This window comes from Cuculus canorus, chromosome 5 (assembly GCF_017976375.1).
Source record: "Cuculus canorus isolate bCucCan1 chromosome 5, bCucCan1.pri, whole genome shotgun sequence".
Taxonomy (NCBI): Eukaryota; Metazoa; Chordata; class Aves; order Cuculiformes; family Cuculidae; genus Cuculus; species Cuculus canorus.
Genome location: NC_071405.1, coordinates 3,568,008 through 3,586,048, shown reverse-complemented (window position 1 = coordinate 3,586,048; position 18,041 = coordinate 3,568,008). Strand labels below are relative to the sequence as shown.

General features: G+C 51.5%; 1 protein-coding gene across 2 annotated transcripts; it reads right to left on the bottom strand.

The window, feature by feature from the left end:
* Positions 1 to 13,972: 13,972 nt before the first annotated feature.
* Positions 13,973 to 17,523, bottom strand: BMP4 (bone morphogenetic protein 4). 2 transcript variants are annotated; one of them, XM_009558787.2, is made up of 3 exons: positions 17,377 to 17,523; positions 15,975 to 16,351; positions 13,973 to 15,011 (listed from the first exon to the last, which is right to left on the bottom strand). In XM_009558787.2, the coding sequence occupies exons 2-3, from the start codon at positions 16,342 to 16,344 to the stop codon at positions 14,170 to 14,172; spliced, it is 1,212 nt and encodes a 403-aa protein (XP_009557082.1). In that variant the 5' UTR covers positions 16,345 to 16,351; positions 17,377 to 17,523; the 3' UTR covers positions 13,973 to 14,169. The 2 variants fall into 2 exon arrangements, with proteins under 2 accessions (XP_009557082.1, XP_053925076.1); XM_054069101.1 differs by having other exon boundaries at positions 17,373 to 17,517.
* Between the last annotated feature and the right edge of the window lie 518 nt (positions 17,524 to 18,041).

The window sequence follows — 18,041 nt, the reverse complement described above, 5'->3', positions numbered from 1 at the left end:
GAAAGACTAAAAACTGGATCTCTGCTGACTGCCTGAAGCAATCTTAGGCTGGTGCTATGTTAACAATTATTTTCTCTGGATCTGTGGACATTTAAGAGGACTTCTGTACTTATAGACAGAGGAAATGCCGTATGGACATTCCTTCCAGCACAGGGCAAATGGAGGGAACGAGTCATCTAAACCCATCGAGGCTCTTCTCTCCTCCTAAATCTCTTCTCTAAATGCATCTTCCTCAACTTGCCCCCAAACTCATTGCAGGCCGGGCAACCTTGGCCACACACCCATCTTGAGTTGAGATGCTGGGACCTCACATTGCTTCACACTCATCCCCTGGAACCATCACCGCTTTTGCAATTTCAAGACAGTGGATGCAATAGCAGGTGAGATAGGTCGAAGGTTTTAAGTTGCTGAGGGCTGGGGGTGAAAAAAAACATTGCGTTGGGATTTTTTTCTTAATTCTGGGCTTAATGCAAGGCCCTTCTACCGATCATTAGATGATTACTCGGTGGTTTGAAATTGCTTTTAGTGAGAAAGGACTAAATGATCTTATAATGTTCTGGAACTGTCAACGTAATATATGGGGCTGTATTCAGCCTAAATTATAGGAAGTTTCCATGCCACAAAAGCCGCACAAGTTCATGGATCCAGCCAAAATATTCAGCAGAAAGTTCTGCCAGGCCGCAGGGCCTGTTTTGCCAAGACGTGCAGGTGTACACGGTGGAGAGCAGCTTCACCACTGGCCCAGGCAACTCCACGTCTCCTCTCGCCCAGCCGCACTCTCCTTGGGCCACCTGAGCCAAAGCGTTACGTGATCCCAGAGCCCACAGGAGGGATTTTTTCAGAGCTGTTCCAGCTCTGTGATGACTTGGCCTTTCATCTGCAGGTGCAGGACCTGTGGATGGAGGCGCTTGCAGATGTTTTTTGGAGAGATGTCCGCCTCCAGGATGCAAACAGGGCAGCTTGGCTCAGTGCCTTGGCTGTCACTGGAGCTTCGTGCATTTGTGGTGGTGCAAGGCCATCCATTTTTTTCTCACCCCTGTGCTCTTGCTCGTTAGGGAACATCTCTCTTGTTAGGTGAGCAGTTAGTTTGAAGGCTGAAACATCAAGGGACACATTTCACACACAGTCCTGGAGACAGGACGCCCAGATCACAGGCATGGACACATAACGTCTGAGTCTGACAGTTCCTCAACAAAGGTTAAGGCCACCACCCTGCCATTGAAAGTCCCAGATTTGAGCTATCTGCAAATGAAGTTCCTCCTTTGGAGATGTGTGAACAGGACAGCAGTGCCTGCAAAATAGGCCTCTGCATGAATAAACCACCTTTAAGAAAGCATCTAAGCCATCTGCTGTTGGAACGCTGGGGCTTTGCACGAGTTCAGAGCAAGGGAAATGTTCTCCACGCGAGTCTGGGGTTTACTGTCATGTTTTTTCCATGTTTCAGAAGAACGTGGGAAATCCTGAAAGCCCACCAGGCACACTTCCTTCACATTCACTCCATGGGATGGCGCTTCAGGTCCTAACTGCATTCCCCAAAACACCACCTCAGGCTGAGGAAATGCAGTCTGACCATTGACTTCCTCAAGAGTTTAGGGGTTGCAAAGAGCCTTCCCTGCTCCTCCTGAGGGTTGGGAGACACCCCAAAGGACATAGAGAGCAGCAACAGTGAACCACCAATAGGTAATGCTGCTGCACCTTGGCATAAAGTTTGGATTCATACCAGCTTGGAGAAATAACCGTCAAATAATCATCATTTTTGTGCCCTTGGTTGTCTGCTCAGCACAGGCCCAGGGGCACCCAGTAGGATCCAGCTGAGTGCTGCAGGGAGCACACCAGTAGCTCTGTGGGACATTCTCTGCTTGGCCTCCCTCTTCTGTGCATGCCATGGGGACAGTGGCCTCCAAAGCCAGGCAGAAACCTGGAGATGTTCCTCACCACAAGTCCCCAGCAGATGGGGAAAGTGGTGTTGCTACAACCCAGCCTCAGAGAACACAGGGCATGATGGAGTCCCACCAGCCTTTCGCAGACGATTTGTCCACCAAGTAGTGGCTCCTCCAGGTGGAGACAGAAGAAGATTTAGGAGCATTTTAATGGCAGATTGCTGCACCACTTTGGCTGGCTGTGCCTTTCCCAGAGAGTAAAGGGAAGAAGAGTCCTGTGTCATCACGAATTAACAAGGTCAGGAAATTCGAACTCCATCCTTGCTCCTGGTTTTGCTGAGTCTGAAATGAGTTGTTAAGAACAAGATAAGAAACCAACAGCAGCGGATGTGTGCAGGAAGCCATGGTCTCTCTGCAAAACATCCTGTTGGCCTCCGAATTGTAAAGCAACAGGGACAAACACAGCTCATCAGAGCGGGTGCTGGGCGAACTGTCCCACCTCTGTATCCACCACATCAGGAACCTCTTTCAGGTTGTAAAAACTCTGTGTCCTGCAATCTCATTTGGATGCAATCTCTTAATTGCTGGATGGGTTGAGCTTGGATTCAAGGCCCCTTTGGAAAAATCAACTCTGCGGTAAAAAACAATCATAGAATCATGAACTGGTTTGGGTTGGAAGGGACCTTAAAGCCCATACAGTTCCACCCCCTGCCATGGGCAGGGACACCTCCCACTGGATCAGGGGCTCCAAGCACCATCCAACCTGGCCTGGAACCCCTCCAGGGATGGGGCAGCCACCACTGCTCTGGGCAACCTGGGCCAGGGCCTCCCTACCCTCACAGCAAAACATTTCTCCCTAAGATCTCATCTCAATCTCCCCTCTTTCAGGTTAAAACTGTTCCCCCTCATCCTGTCTCTGCACCCCCTCATAAATAGCCCATCTCCAGCTTTCCTGAAGCCCCTTCCAGTACTGGAAGCTGCTCTAAGGTCTCCTGCTATGAGAGCAGAACTGTGTGAACAGGGAGGGCAGAAACCAGTCCCCAAAGCACTGGTACAGAGTTGTCTCCTCTAGATGTCACATTATGCCTCACAAATGACACTTCCCTACAGAAAACCCTTCCCGACCCTTCTCTTCATCACTGCTAATCATCACTCTCTCCGCCTCTGGATGAGGCCCAAACCAACCACATCTGCGCCCAACAAAAGAAAATGTCCACTTGTGTTTCACTTACTTTTATGGGAGCGTTAACACCTCTCAGTCACATAAAACCTTCACCTTCAAAAGGGAAAGGGGAAAGACAGAAAGGAAAGGCTGCTACGTAAAGTAAGCAGCTTAACCCCAATTACACACCTAACGACACCAACCCATGAGGAGCTGACCCGGTGCAGAAGGATTTCTCCACACAGGGCTTTGGATAGAGCGAGGCTTTGGGGATGCCAAGTGGCAAAACGATGGGATGCAGGAACAATGCCAGCACCATTGCATCCCAGTTGTCACCAGGATATTGGGATGCCACCGCCCCAGCCATCACGGCCAGCCTGCAGCTGCAGACAGCTGTCACCACCCCTTCTCTGGGGTCTTTCATTGGTGGTTTGACATTTTTCTCGCAGAAGATGCTCCTAACCAAAACCAGATTTGATTCCCAAATAGTCCCAATCTCCATTAAAGCTTACAAATCTTCCACACCTGTGTTTGCTCATTCCTGCCCTGCTCTGGGAAGGACGGTGTTTATTCCACTCCTCCACCGTTATTTACAACGGGGTTTTCAGGTGGAGATGGAGCACATATTTGTCTAATGGCAACAGGGCCGTGAATTTGATTCTCCTCATTAACAGTCATCAGCTTAATGGGAAGCAATAAAAGATCTTTTAAATAACAGTTGCTTGTGAGATATTACTTATCACCATTACTGTCAGCAGGATGAGTGCATTCCTGGCCTGCAAGGGGGGGGAAACTGAGGCATGAGGTCATTTACTGACCCACCCTGGACCACACAGATGGAAGTGGGAAGAAAATCCAGCTTTCCTCTTCCCCACTCAGAAGCTGTGCTGCCCCAAGGCCACACAAGCCATGTTGTTATTATAAGCCATTATTCAACCACAGCAAAGGCAATTTGTGAAGCGTGCTGTATAATGCTAGCTATTTCCAGCACCCAAGGGAGCCGCAGCAGGGCCTCCCACCATTTTTCTTCCTCCATGTGCCACCTCCAAATCTCTTTGTCTGTCTGGGGACAAGACTGCCCCTCCCCATCTCCCCCCTGACACCCATCAACCCACAAAAGGGCATTACTATCCTCATTTTGCCGACGAGAAATAATTTTATCTGAGGTCACTCCTGCTCAGCAGGACCACGGCGACTCTTTTGACCACAAATGGTGACATTCGTGGTGACACTTGGGATTGTAAGTCCTCCCTTTGTGACTTTGGGTCCTTGCGTGGTGTTCATCTGACATCCTGCAACCAAAGTTGCAGGGACACCACCCCCTCACCCCACCCCCTCCCACCCAAGTAGAGGAGAGCTGCTCTTTGCTGTCCTGAGGATCCCATCGGTAAAGAGGAGTCACTTCCAAGCAAGGATAGATTTTCATCCTTGATAGACCTGTTGAAATGGCTCTTCTGGAATTTTACTTCTGACAGCTGGAATTTAGAATAAAAAAATCATAGAATGGGTTGGAAGGGACCTCAAAGCCCATCCAGTTCCACCCCTGCCATGGGCAGGGACACCTCCCACTGGATCAGGGGCTCCAAGCCCCATCCAACCTGGCCTGGAACCCCTCCAGGGATGGGGCAGCCCCCACTGCTCTGGGCAACCTGGGCCAGGGCCTCCCTACCCTCACCGGAAAACATTTCTTCCTAAGATTTCATCTCAATCTCCCCTCATTCAGCTTAAAACCATTTCCCTTGTTCTCTCCCTGCACTTCTTGATAAAAAGAGCCCCTCCCCAGCTCTCCTGGAGCCCCTCTCAATACTGGAGGCTGCTCTAAGGTCTCCCCATAGCCCTCTCCAGGCTGAACAACCCCATCTCTCTCAGTCTGTCCTCATAAGGGAGGTTCTCCAGCCCTCAAATCATATTTGTTGCTTCCTCTGGACTCACTCTAACAGTCCTACATGCTTCGTATGGTGTATTTCTTACCCAGTTCCCCAAACGTCCGTACTCAGAGACAAGAAGTCTTTCTTGCTCACTTGGATATACTCTCAGCCATACACTCAATTGCTTTCCAGACTCCAGTTTTTCTGTCTGAACAAGACCAAGCTCTGATCTAAGATCATTTGATCCAGCAAGGTCTGAAATAATTTATCATGAAAGCAGGGATAGAAACCCACTCAGCATTTTAGCCCTGCCTTTGGCAGCTCTAGAGGGATGTCGTCACTTCACCCATTCCAGGTTCTGTCACTTGGGCTCTCGAGCTGTTTTCTGATCAGCAAAGACCCCCAGGTCTTTGTTTTCTGCCAGGAGAAGAGCTTCTCAGCTCACCACGCAATCCCTCTCACTACGCTCTGCTGTTTGTACCATCAAATTTTGCTCCCAAATTGCGTCCTGCTACAGAGGCGCAGATGGGTCCTTCTTCGTGCTACCGTCGGTTAATCAAATTAAAAATATTATCTTTGCAAACGATCCTTGGGGACTGCCTCTTACTGGGAAACTGTCCAACTCTGTTAAAAAATGTCTTTCAAGGAACACTGCGGTGATTATTTTTAATACTTTTAAACACCAAAATAAATAGCCAGTACTCAAGCTGCAGATGTTAAATCTCTTCAAATGACACATGGAAATACCGGTTTCTGATATGTCATGTCCAGAGGTGGGAAGGATCAGCACGTTTCACAGGATGTCTTGCTCAGTGTCTCTTCCAGACTTCTTCGTGTCCTAAAGGCTCTTGGGTAAGGGCTTGCGTGATGAAGAACAGGAGCACTGTGCCATGCTGGGCTGGAGCACTTCTACTCAAATGCCTAAACAGGAACCGACCTCCATCTCACCGCTGCAGGTTGGCTATTGGGTCCATGAGAATTGAAACAGGAATAAGGTCATGTCCTAAAGACCCCATTTTCCTTTTTGATGTAAGCCAACAGCAAGAAACCCTCCTTCGGGATCAGCACATCGGAATGAGTTCCCCCTCTACCAAACCCAGGGCACAGCCCCCAGAGCCCAACCACATCAGAAGCCAGTGCAGCACTGATGTGGCCATGGTTCTTCCACCAGCCCCACGCCCAACCCACAGCTTCAGCCATTCACACACCACTCCCCAGAGAGTGTTTCCCAGCCCTGAGAAGAATTTTTCCTTTGCTTAACTCTTACCCCATCATGATGGCTTCAGAGTCTTTCCATGAGTCCCTCAGACTGAAAGCTGTGGTCAACCTCAAAGGTGCAGCGGACAATGGTGTTGTGTCTGGTGGATGCTGTGTGGTTGCCTTGGCCATGTTATGCAGGACCCAGGAGTTGTGAGGACACCCCCAGCAAGGGGACCAGCCTCTAGGTAGTTCCAGCTCTTTCACCTCCTTGGCCAGCAGGAAGAGCTCTCAGCACCACACAGAAGCACTTGATGCTTTAGCAGCGTATTATAAGCACATGCAGCATTCCAACCACAAGTCCATACATATGCAGAACAGAAGGAAGTTTAAGACATAAAATCCAAAAGACAGGAAAGAAAGTACATGGATGGATCTTCACTGAGCTCCCCAGTCTTTCTACCTAGGGGATAACTATTTAGTTTAGCATTCAAGTGGAGGGTTCGCTTCTATTTATTTCATTCCCTACTAAAAGAAACGCACCCAGCATGTCCCTGGGTGGGAGCTGGCAAGCTCAACAAGCAGGAGCAACAGGAAGCAGCCCCTCATGAGCCCTCTCATACAAACCTGTCCTTTCCAGGACTGCCCCAGCGATGTGTAGAATCAATTTAGGATGTGTTAGGCAATTTGGCCCGAAGGATTTCATAGAATCATAGAATCACTAGGTTGGGAAAGACCTTTGAGATCATCAAGTCCAACTGTACCTCTCCACTATTAAACCATTTCACTAAGCACTTCATCTACCCATCTTTTAAATATATCCAGGGATGGTGACTCCACCACCTCCCTGGGCAGCCTCTGCCAGTGCCCGAGAACCCTTTCTTTGAAGAAATTTTTCCTAATGTCCAGTCTGAACCTGTCCTGGTGCAGCTTGAGGCCATTCCCTCTCGTCCTATCACCTGGCACTTGGGAGAAGAGCCCAGCACTCACCTCTATACAACCTCCTTTCAGGGAGCTGCAGAGAGTGATGAGGTCTCTCCTCAGCCTCCTTTTCTCCAGGCTAAACAGCCCCAGGTCCCTCAGCCTCTCATAACCCCTGTTCTCCAGCCCTTTCCCAAGCTCTGTTCCCTTCTCTGGATGCGCTCCGGCCCCTCAATGTCCTTCTTGGAGTGAGGGGCCAAAACTGAACCCAGGATTCGAGGTGCAGCCTCACCAGGTGCTGAGTACAGGACCACAATCCCTTTCCTGCTCCTGTCGGACACGCTATTTCTGATCCAGGCCAAATTCAATTTCACCGATTTTGGTATTAAACAGCAGGTGTGCGTTACAGTTGCAGCCAAAACAAGCAAAGCCAATAAAATCAAGGCAAAATGCCTACTGCCTTCCATGTAACCGAACAGGTGAAACAGTGCAGCCTGTTTCAGGCACTTACTTCATAACATGTAATCTCATGTTACTGGAAGGAACGGCGAGGGACAGGTGGATTGTTTGGAAAAGCACTTGCACTTTGCCTGTGGGACCGCAGGCTGAGCCAAATCTTCAGTTGTCAGTGACAAGAAGCCTGTGGTCTCCATTCAAGCGTGAGGGGAGCAATTCGTGTTACCGAGCGCATTCACAAGGTGTGAGATTATTTAATCAGGAAAAGGCAGAGCTAAAACGCAGGAGCTCAGAAGGGTTTTTAATCCCAGCCTTAAATGCAACACAAAGGCAAGACAAAGGGTGGTGTGGAGAGCCCTGCTCCGGCCAGAATCCACCCAACAGCATCACTTCCACGTGCAAGCAGCACAAACATCAAACCTGGCTGGAGAGGAGAGTGGAAAGAGGGAGCAAAAGAAAATGGGAAATGGGGCGCAAAGCCCTTTACAATGCTCAAATGAGCCCCAAGTTGTATGTGCACGCAGTTGTGTGCAACAGAGCTGCCATCAGTCAGAGCCCTTCCAAAAACCATAAGACATAAAGTGATGCATGCTTTACAAAGACATTTGTACAAAGTCAGCAAGGTGATTGGCTTGGTAAGGGATGTTAATACCTCTGCCACATCCTCCACCACTATTGCCCAAACCCTGTTCACCTCCTGGAGGTGGCACTGTTGGAGACAGCACCAAAATGCGTGAGCAACAGCAAGGACTGACTTCCACCAAAGCAAATAGACCTAAGGGCGTCCTGAGACTGGTGAGGAACAGCAGAGGACAAGGGTGGTAGATTTGGCAGAGCAGAGGAGACGTGCTCTGGTGTGGAGAAAGGGAATATGAAGCAGGAGCTCGCTGTGTCCAAACCCACAAGGACGCGATTGCGAACTTCTAGGTGATGGTTTCAAAACGATAAAAGGAAATGGCTCAAGAGAAATGGACATGCAAACCGTGGAAATCACTGGCACAGGGTAATGCTGATCTGAAAAATATAGAAGGTTTAATTCTATAAATTTCTGGGTGCAAAATTCATGCTGGGCTATTAAATACAGTGACACTACTTTTGGCTCAGGAAGATCTGACCTGTAAATTGCTGGAGGCTGGTGGGTATTCCAGAAAACATCATTGCGGGCTTGCTGTGCTCCTGCGTTCTCCTACAGCACTAGGTGGGCCTTTGGAGAGAGTAAGCACAGACTTTTATTTTTGTGAATCTACAGCAACATCAACATTTTCCATCCATAGTCTGCTAGAATGGGGAGCCAACTTCTCCTCTGGGAACAGTGTGGTCTCCCTGAATTTGTGATCTTCAGGAAAAGGAGGAGACTGAGAGTGGAAAGGAAATTTAACATTTCTGAACACATCCTGTGCCAGCACCTGAATGAAGGGAAGACTGGAAGAAGTGCTGATGAAGTAAATACAGCCAGACAGCTACTGAGTACCAAAGGCAGGTGACACGACTGTAGTGTATCAACAGATCCAAAGCATACAGATGGGTTTGGATAAAGCTTTCCTTAGGTCCATGGTGTTATGGAAGAGGCAGCTCATCACATGTTCTTTCCAGGGCGAAACCCTACTGGTGATAGCTTTCAGTTATCCGAAAGGTCCAGGCAGCCCTTACGGTCTGCCACACCTCTGGGGCACGGGATGATGCCCCTCGTGGACACAGATGCCGTGGACTCTTTCCTTGACTCTGCTGCCATCGCTGAGCAAATGGGTTTAGAGCAGCTCTTTGCAAAGCCGAGTCTTGGGAGGACACAAGACGCCGATGGGGCCATGCCCTCCACAAAGCTGTTGATAGAACCATAGAATGGTTTGGGTTGGAAGGGATCTTAAAGATCTTTGTGTTCTGATGAAAAACACAGTAGCAAGGCACGGGTGGGAGGCAGAGCGTGAAAAATGCTGACAGTGTGAAAAACGGAACAGGGCTCCACGTCAGGGCAAGTTTTGGATGGATGATGCAGAACCAAAGTCTCAGCACATATTTTCATCCTCCACAGCTGATCCAACAGCACCAGAGCTCACCATGGCCTCATCCCTCCTTTGGCTCTGCCAAGGTGCACATGCTGATCCATAGACTTTTCGCTTCTCTGCTCGTGTCTAGGTGGATGCTCTGCTGTGAAGTAAGGAGCAAATCTGAGGAGCTTCTTTAAGTAACCAGATGAAAAGTATGTATTAAAACCCCTATTTTACCTTTCCAAATTTGAACACAGAAGCCATGAAGGGAAGGGAATACCCAGTGTCTGGGTCATTTCTGATTCTCCCTGTCATCACGCCTGCCTGGAGAACAACATGGATGTTATAGCCTCCTCTTTCATTAGATTATGCAGGAATCCACCCCTGGTTTGAGGTTAAGTGATGGATCTTCAGAAGGACAGACTCAAGACCAGAGAAGAGTTTTGTGTCTAGATCACAGGACAGGGTCTGAGGTGATCAGATATCTCTCCTGGCGCTGCCAGCTCTCCATGCATGACTGTGCCCAAGCCTCTTCATCTCTCTGTGCCCAAGATCCTTATCTATGGAAGAGCAATGGTATCTCCTCATACCTGTTTAGGTCCTGTGATTTCAGATAGGGGCTATGCACAGTGGAGGACCTTCAGACCTGCTATTGTGCAACGAAACCCCAGAATAAAGAAAACAAAGCACCCTTCGATGCCAAGATCCAACAGTTTTTCAAGCCACTGTAGCTCAACTGTGCTAATTGTTATTGTAACAGAAGTTTGCCAGAGGTGTCTGAGCACTGCAGTCAAAACAAGAAGGGCCTCCGTCTTCCTTTGCTGGCTCTGTAGCAAAGCCTCTGTGTTTGTCCCAGAATAGCAATGTGCAAACCTCGGTGCTTCTCTTCCAAACCAATCAGCATTTTTAGAAACTAATTTGCAAAGCCTCGGACCCTGTGGCTATGAGCAAAGCCCGGCTGTCTGAGCAGCACTCCTCAATTACAGCATCCCCAGGACAGCAGCTTTTCTCAGAATGATGCTGTAGGCTTTGACTTGGGGGCGAATTTTCACCTAGGAGAAGAAAGTCCTGCCAGAAGACACTTGGAATCCTACAAACCAACGTTGGAGATGGGAGCAGGGTAAGCACAGGTCTCCGGGGGGAGCTCCTGACACGTGGCAGAGGCTGGGACCCCATTTTCCAGCAAACCTTACCCTTGCCCTCACTGCTCCACAACACCCAGTGGCCCTCTCCAACAACCACAGTGAACAATTCAGTTGGAGCCACAGGAGGTTACTAAATCCTGCGGAGATGTTCTCCTCCTTTCCTATATCCATAAGCCACACAGACTTCAGCACGTCAGTACCTCTTAGGTAGCAAAGTCACAGCCTTCCCGCAGTCGGCACAAAGATGAAGACACATCGCAGCGAGCTGCAGAGCATCCATCATCCAGCTCATGCTTCTTGGGATGCTGGACTGGGAGCTGCAGCCGCCAGGAGGACAGCCGGATGGTCGGGAAGTGGCTGCACACTCACCTTCAACCCATTCTTCATTCATTCACAGTGACGACTGTCTAAGAGGGGGATTTAACTGATTTTCCTTATCTCAGACCTTCCAGGGATTTCTGTGTGAGCTGCCACAAACAAAGCACTCGCTTGCTCTGAAATAAGTAACATTTGCAAACGCTACATTCCATGGTCAGAGGAATTATTGCACTTATAAAGCAGATATATTTGTGATACTTTTAGGCAAAGCTAAACACTGGTTATCTGAGATTAAAGCAACGCTCCAGCTCTTCTCTGCTGCACAAGCAAGGTAGTTTCTGATCCAGATAAGCCAGCGAGGAACCAAATTGGGAGCGCTCAAACAGACAGGACCGGTCATCACACTAATTCCAGAGCACAGGATTAAAACCGCACGACAGCTGCAAGAAATGCATGAAACAATGGCCAGCAATGCTGCGTGGAATTCCAAGGGCTCTCCGCACCAGTGCTTAACTCGCAGCTTCCCAAAACCAACTCCTTTCCCCCTCACAGGGGCGGTGAATAAAGTTCTGATTATCACCAGCAAAACCGGCGCAGATCAAAGCAATGGGGAAAAAAAATCATTATCAGTTACAAGCTGGAAACTAGAACGGGACCCAGTTCTGGTTTTCCTGACAATTTTTGTCGTATTTTCCTATTTTTAAACAATTTTGGGGGGATCAAGAATTGATCCAAAACACCCAGGGTGGGAAACCCTCAGTCCCTGCACTCAGTTTGTGTTTAATGCACAAGTTTAGATGTGCGCCACTGAGTGAGTGGCTTAAAGCACCCATGTATATTTTTGTTATACACATCACTTTTACTGTCAGCTGCTTTATATCCACAGCTTAAATTCTTATAAAATGTACAAAATTGAAATACCCTGATTTTTTTTTTTTCTTTTTTAAATGAAAACAGTTTGTTTTCTCTTAGTTTCTACGCAGAAGACCCCAAGGAGGAACTCACCAGCCCCAGGGCAGGGAAACTAAAGCAAACTCTCCTTAAAGACCACATCCACACCAGGACAACCTCTCCCCTCGCAGCACCTACGGAAAAGCAGGTCCCTCTGCCTCCCCGGCGCTGAAGCTTTGATTTCATCATTCCAACGCAATGCAAAAATAAGCACCAAAACAAACAGATCCATAAAGCAGCAGGAACACAGCAAAGCAGTTGGAGACTTCTGCAAGGAGAATGATCTAAATCCAAGAGCCGTTTGCGCACATGCTGCTTAGCTTTGGAACACCCTCGTGGCCTTCAGCCTTCGGGACAACCTGGGATGCAGCAACAAAGAGGCAACCAAGTCTGGGAGAAGCCTTTTTCTTTAACTTTCTCTTATAAAAAGCACAGAGATTTTCTTTTTTTTCCTAAGGCATCCTCCTGCACCGCCTGCCCCAAAGCCCCAAGAGCCCCATTCCGGGCTGTCCGGCAGCGCTGGGGTTATCGTGGCGGGGCAGATCGGCAGAGATGTGTGTAATTGCCCTGTCAGGCAGCTGAAAGGTGCTCGCCCTTAGCTGATGCCACTTCAAAATGAAATTCTTTCTTTGGCATGGCTATGTCTGATATGCAGGCATCAAAGGGGAGGCTGCAGGTCGCCGATGCCCCGGGCCACGCATTTCCCCTTCTAAAGGCAAGAATGAGAGTGTCAGCTTGGGGCCAGCAGGCCTTGAGACACAGCAGGAATAACCCTGGACCCCGATACGGGTGGCAGGCTCCCTGGATCTGGGGTGATCCCTACAAGCACCCGCGCAGAGCCCTGCCACGCCAGGGATGCTCGGCCGCTGCAGCTGATGGGGTACCCGGAGGCTGCGGGGACCCCCCCAGCACCCAGCTTGGGGAGACACGGAGTCAGAAGAGGGGATGCTGTGACCTGCTCCCATGCGCCGGCACCCAGCGGGATGGCCGGGTGGAAAAGCCTTGCTGGCGCAGAGAAGGTTGAGGGCTGTTCTTTCTTTTTGTTGTTGTTTCTGAGAGAAACGCAGGGCTATGCTCGCCTCCCCCCGCAGCTCCCATCTCCTCTCTCCACCTGCACTCTTCAGGGAGCCAAGGCTTTTGGCAAGCTTTCCACTCTGGTTTTTATTGGTTTCAACTAAGCTGCCCCTTTCGGGGAGGGAGTGGAAAGCTTCGGTCTTTAAAGGAAAAGAAGAAGAAGAAAAAGGAGGGGGGGGAAAAAATGCATCATGCACCCTCGCCCTGCTCCCCTCCCTGCCCTCTCCTGCCATCACCCACACCAGCCCCACGCACGCACCCCACAGCACAGCTCCCTCTTTTCCGAATCAAACACAGCCCGTCTGATGCTTTCGAGGCAGAGGTTTCAGGCCCGAGATACCTCCGACTATACCTGCTCGGCTCTGCTCACATTCCTGCTCGGAAGCAATTTGGAGAGGACACAGCACAGGTAGCTATTAACTAACACATATTTAACTGCTCCAGATATCTTCTTCTTCTTTTTTTTTTTTGGCATTGTAATGGGGCGATTTGATCTTCAAAGGACCCGAGCAAACCTTTGAAGCTTCCCAAAGAAGCCAATCTCCAGTGGGTAGGGGAGGAGGAAGGGGGGGGAAATGTTAATAGTTTTAAAACCTGGGGAATCCTGAAGATGGACGAAGGGTATAAAACCCAGTGGGTTTAGCATAAAGCCCTCAGGTAAATCTTCACCTTCTTTTCAAATGCATTTTTTTGGTGGGTTGCTTTGCAAACGGCTTGGGCCAGGTTAGCAAGGTCGGCTTATTCCCAGCGGCCGGGAGAAGCAGGTCTTAATCTCCAGGGACCCTCATCTCCCACGTGGCGCAGCCCCAGCACAGGGGGATCCGCGGTACCTCGGCGAGAAATAGAAAGACTAACATTTGCAAAGCCTTTCAGCAGAAAAAGGGGAGGGAAGCAAGGGTGGGGGGAGAAGACGAGAAGGAGAGAAGATAAAATCCCTGCTGCCCTCGCAGCCTCAGCAGCACCCTGAGAGGCGAGACACGAAATGCGTTTACCTTTAAAATAATGACTCATTTTATTTTTTTCTTTTAATACGTAGTTATAAATATATTTTGTCAAAATATATGATCATTATTGTCAAAAACATTTGCACATAAAGTCATAAATAAGGTCAAGGTGAACGTTTAGTTTAGAGAAGAGTCCAGCTATAGCAAGCAGTTCTGGGGTGGGACAGGAGGGGGAGAGAAGGGGAGGAGAGGGCAGCAAGGAAGGGGGTCAGCGGCACCCGCACCCCTCCACCACCATCTCCTGGTAGTTTTTCAGGACCACCTTGTCATACTCATCCAGGTAGAGCATGGAGATGGCGCTCAGCTCCGTGGGCACGCAGCAGGCCTTGGGAATGCTGGAGTTCACAGAGTTCACCAGCGTCTGCACGATGGCGTGGTTCGTGGAGTTGAGGTGGTCGGCCAGAGGGAAGGGGCAGTCCCCGTGGCAGTAAAACGCCTGGTACCCCGGGGGTGCCACGATCCAGTCGTTCCAGCCCACGTCGCTGAAATCCACATAGAGGGCATGGCGGCGGCAGTTTTTTTTGTTCTTGCGGGAACGCTGGTGCTTGGGGCTCCGCCGGGCTCTGCGGGTCAGCGCGTGGCCTCGCCCGTCGTGCCCAAAAGTGACCAGGAGCGGCCTGAGCTGAGCCCAGTCCCCGCGCCCTTGAGGTAAAGATCGGCTAATCCTGACGTGTTTGCCCTGATGAGTCTGTGCGTGGTGGAGGTGGGTCACCTCGATCACCAGCCCGTGGTTCGGTTGCTTGTCTTTGGTCCACCGGATCACGGCTGGGCTCACATCAAAGGTCTCCCAGCGCGTCACGTTGTGGTGCACCAGACGCGTGTCCAACAGGCGTGTAATGGCCTGAGCGTGCTCCGACAACGGCTTCATCACTTCATAAATGTTTATCCGGTGGAAGCCCCTCTCCCACGCCGTGCTCGGCTCCTCCACCTGCTCCCGGTACAGCCGCAGCTCTGCCGAGGAGATCACCTCGTTTTCCGGCACGCTGCTGAGGTTGAAGACAAAGCGGATCCGGGGTGCCTCGCTGGGACCTGGGATGCTCTCCAGGTGCTCTGGAGGGGAGCAGGGCAGGGAAGGGATCGGTAGGAAAAAGCAAACAAGAGCACATCAGGCTCGGGGCACCCAGACTCAGCACCAACCAACGCTTCACCTGCCTGGCAGCCTCCGGCACCTCTCCGCTCCCCCACACATCCTTCCCAGCCAGACCCGGAGCGGCTCCTGCCCCGGCACCGCTTGCTCACCCTCCACATGCCTACGCTCCAACCGCGCCACCCCTTCCCATTTTGCTTCCCCTTTCGGGGAGGTTTTTCCCATTTCTCTTCCCCCTCCCTTCACAATCTCTTCAAAATCATCTTCCCGGCGAGGTACGGCACCACGGAGCACAGAGGTGCCTTGTTACGGGGCGCAGGGGGCAGGGGGAGAAAGAGAAGCAAATTCCAACACCGTAATGATGCGGCTGGATTAATAATTCAGATTTACTTTGGAAAAGAAACATCCGCTAGGAAACATTTGGATCGGATTACAAGGGCCTATTGAATAAACCTTATAAACACACAGCTGTAAGTATTAAATTCGAGTAGGGGTTTTTTTGGGGCTTTCTTTTTTTTTTTTCCTAAAGAGCAAAACCAGGCAGCAATTGCTTTGATAGTTCAAAAGAAACACACCAGGGGCGAGATCCCGCCCTCACTTTACTCCCGCATCCGATCCAGAGCCATTAAATCCACGCAAGCCCAGGGAGCGACCCCGAGGCAGAGGCACCGAAGGAAACTCGCTGTTGTCAACAGAAGCGAAACCCCCTCAAAATATGGTCAAGCTCGGGTTAAGCGCAGGATGCTGGAAAAAATACGGAGCAGCACGCCTGTCACCCACACACGGCAGGCGAGGAGGGGGTGGTTTTCCTCCCATAAATTTTGGGGCTGGGCACATTCTGCTTCTAAAGGCGTTCTTGGGCTTCCAAATGTAAGGGAATCCCAATCGCTACTGGGGTTGGGAATTCACCTCCTCCCATCACTGACCTTCATGGTGGAAGCTCCTCACGGTGTTTGCCCGGCTGGTCGATCGCTCAGGGTACTGCAGGCTAATCTCCTGGAGGCTTTCCTCCTCTTCTCCAGACTGGAGTCGATAGAGATCCAGCATGTAACTAGGAATGACGGCTGACTTGCTGGGCTGAGGCCGCCTTCGCAGCCCAAACATCTGCAGCAGAGTCGTTTCGAAACCCCGCAAGAGTTCATGGCTTTGGGCAGAGCGGCGTCCGGATCCGGATTGTCCCTGAAGCTCTGCGACTTTCTTCCTACCGGTCTCCGGTATCAGGCTAGCATGGTTGGTACCTCCTAGTAGGACTTGGCATAGTAGGATGACCATCAGCATTCGGTTACCAGGAACCATGGTGTCTCTGGGGTGTAAAAAACGCAACAACAAACAACAAGGAAAGTCAGGATGAGAAGCAAACCCACCCCCACCCACCCCCTTCTTCCGAAGAACTTTAAAAATAATGATAATAATTAATGGTAAAAGAACATTCAAGAGGTCCTGAGTGGTGGGAACGCCGCTCGTCCCGGGATGCTGCCCCACGGGCAAAGGGGGGCTCTGGAGCATCCTGGTCCAGCGGTGGGAAGGGGACCCGTCTCCTTGGGCAGGGGTGCGAGTTTGGGGGTCTGGGTGCAGCGGGGGGGGTCGGGTCCCAGTCCCACAACTGGTTTGAATGCATCTGAGGGTGGGTTCGGGTCCCAGTCCTGCTGGGGGGGTGCAGGTCCCGATGCAGGTGGGGGGGTTCAGGTCTCCGTCTGAATGTGGTCCAGGTCTGGGTCTCCGTCTAAACCCGGGTCAGGATCCCAGTCTGAGTGCAGGTCCAGGTCCAGTTCCCGGTCTGAATATGGGTCTGGACCTGGGTCCTGCTCTAAACGTGGGTCCAGGTCCAGATCCCGATCTAAATGCAGGTCTGGAGCCCCGTCTAAATGTGGGTTCAAGTCCGGATCTTGGTCTAAACACAGGTCCCGGTCCTTATCCTGGTTTGCATAAGGGTCCGGATCCCAATCCCGGTCTAAACACGGGTCCAGATCCCGATCTAAATGCGGGGCCGGATCCCGGTCTAAACGCGGGTCCAGGTCCAGGTCTGAATATGGGTCTGGATATGGGTCCAGGTCTAAACGCAGGTCGAGGTCCCGGTCCCGGTCTAAATGCGGGTCCGCATCCCGGTCCGGATCCCGGTCTGAACGCGGGTCCCGGTCCTGGCCGGGCTCTAAACGCGTGTCCAGAGCCCGGTGTGAAAGCAGATCCCGCTCTAAAAGGCGGCTCTGAACCCCGATCGGTGTCTAAAGGCGGATCTCGACCGAAACCCTAAAAGTTTTCCCCAAACAAACCCAAACCCCGAACTCGGAGCCGCGAGCGGGAGGAAGGAAGGAGCGGGGCCGTACTCACTGACAGCAAGCACGGCATATCAGCACAGTCCATGATTCTGCAGAGCCAGCGCGGAGCCGGCGCTGAGCGCCGCGGGGCAGCGGCTGCCGAGCGCCTCCCGCCGCGATCGCACCCGGCGCACTGCGCCCGCCCCGCCGCCCGGCACGGTTTTCTCCCGGCCCCGCAGTCACGTGGAGAACAGCAAACCCCCCCCCCTCCTCCGCTACGGCCCGGCCCGGCCCGGCCCCTCCCGGCCCCGCGGGGGACGGCACGGACCGCCCCGTGGATGGAGGAGGCGGAGGGGCTCAGGTGCATCCATCCCCGGGGCGGGCGGGGAGAGGGGTCCCCGCGCTCCGCACACGGAGCATCCCGGGAACGGGTCCCCCTCCTGCCCTGCTCTCTACACTTCAGCATCCCGGGAACGGGTCCCCCTCCTGCTCTGCCTTCTCCCCTTCAGCATCCCGGGAATGGGTCCCCCTCCTGCTCTGCCTTCTCCCCTTCAGCATCCCGGGAATGGGTCCCCCTCCTGCTCTGCTCTCTCCCCTTCAGTATCCCGGGAATGGGTCCCCCTCCTGCTCTGTTCTCTACCCTTCAGCATCCCGGGAACGGGTCCTTCCTGCCCTGCCCTCTCCCCACGGAACACCGGGGTCCCTCCTACAATGCTCTCTCCCCTTCAGCATCCCGGG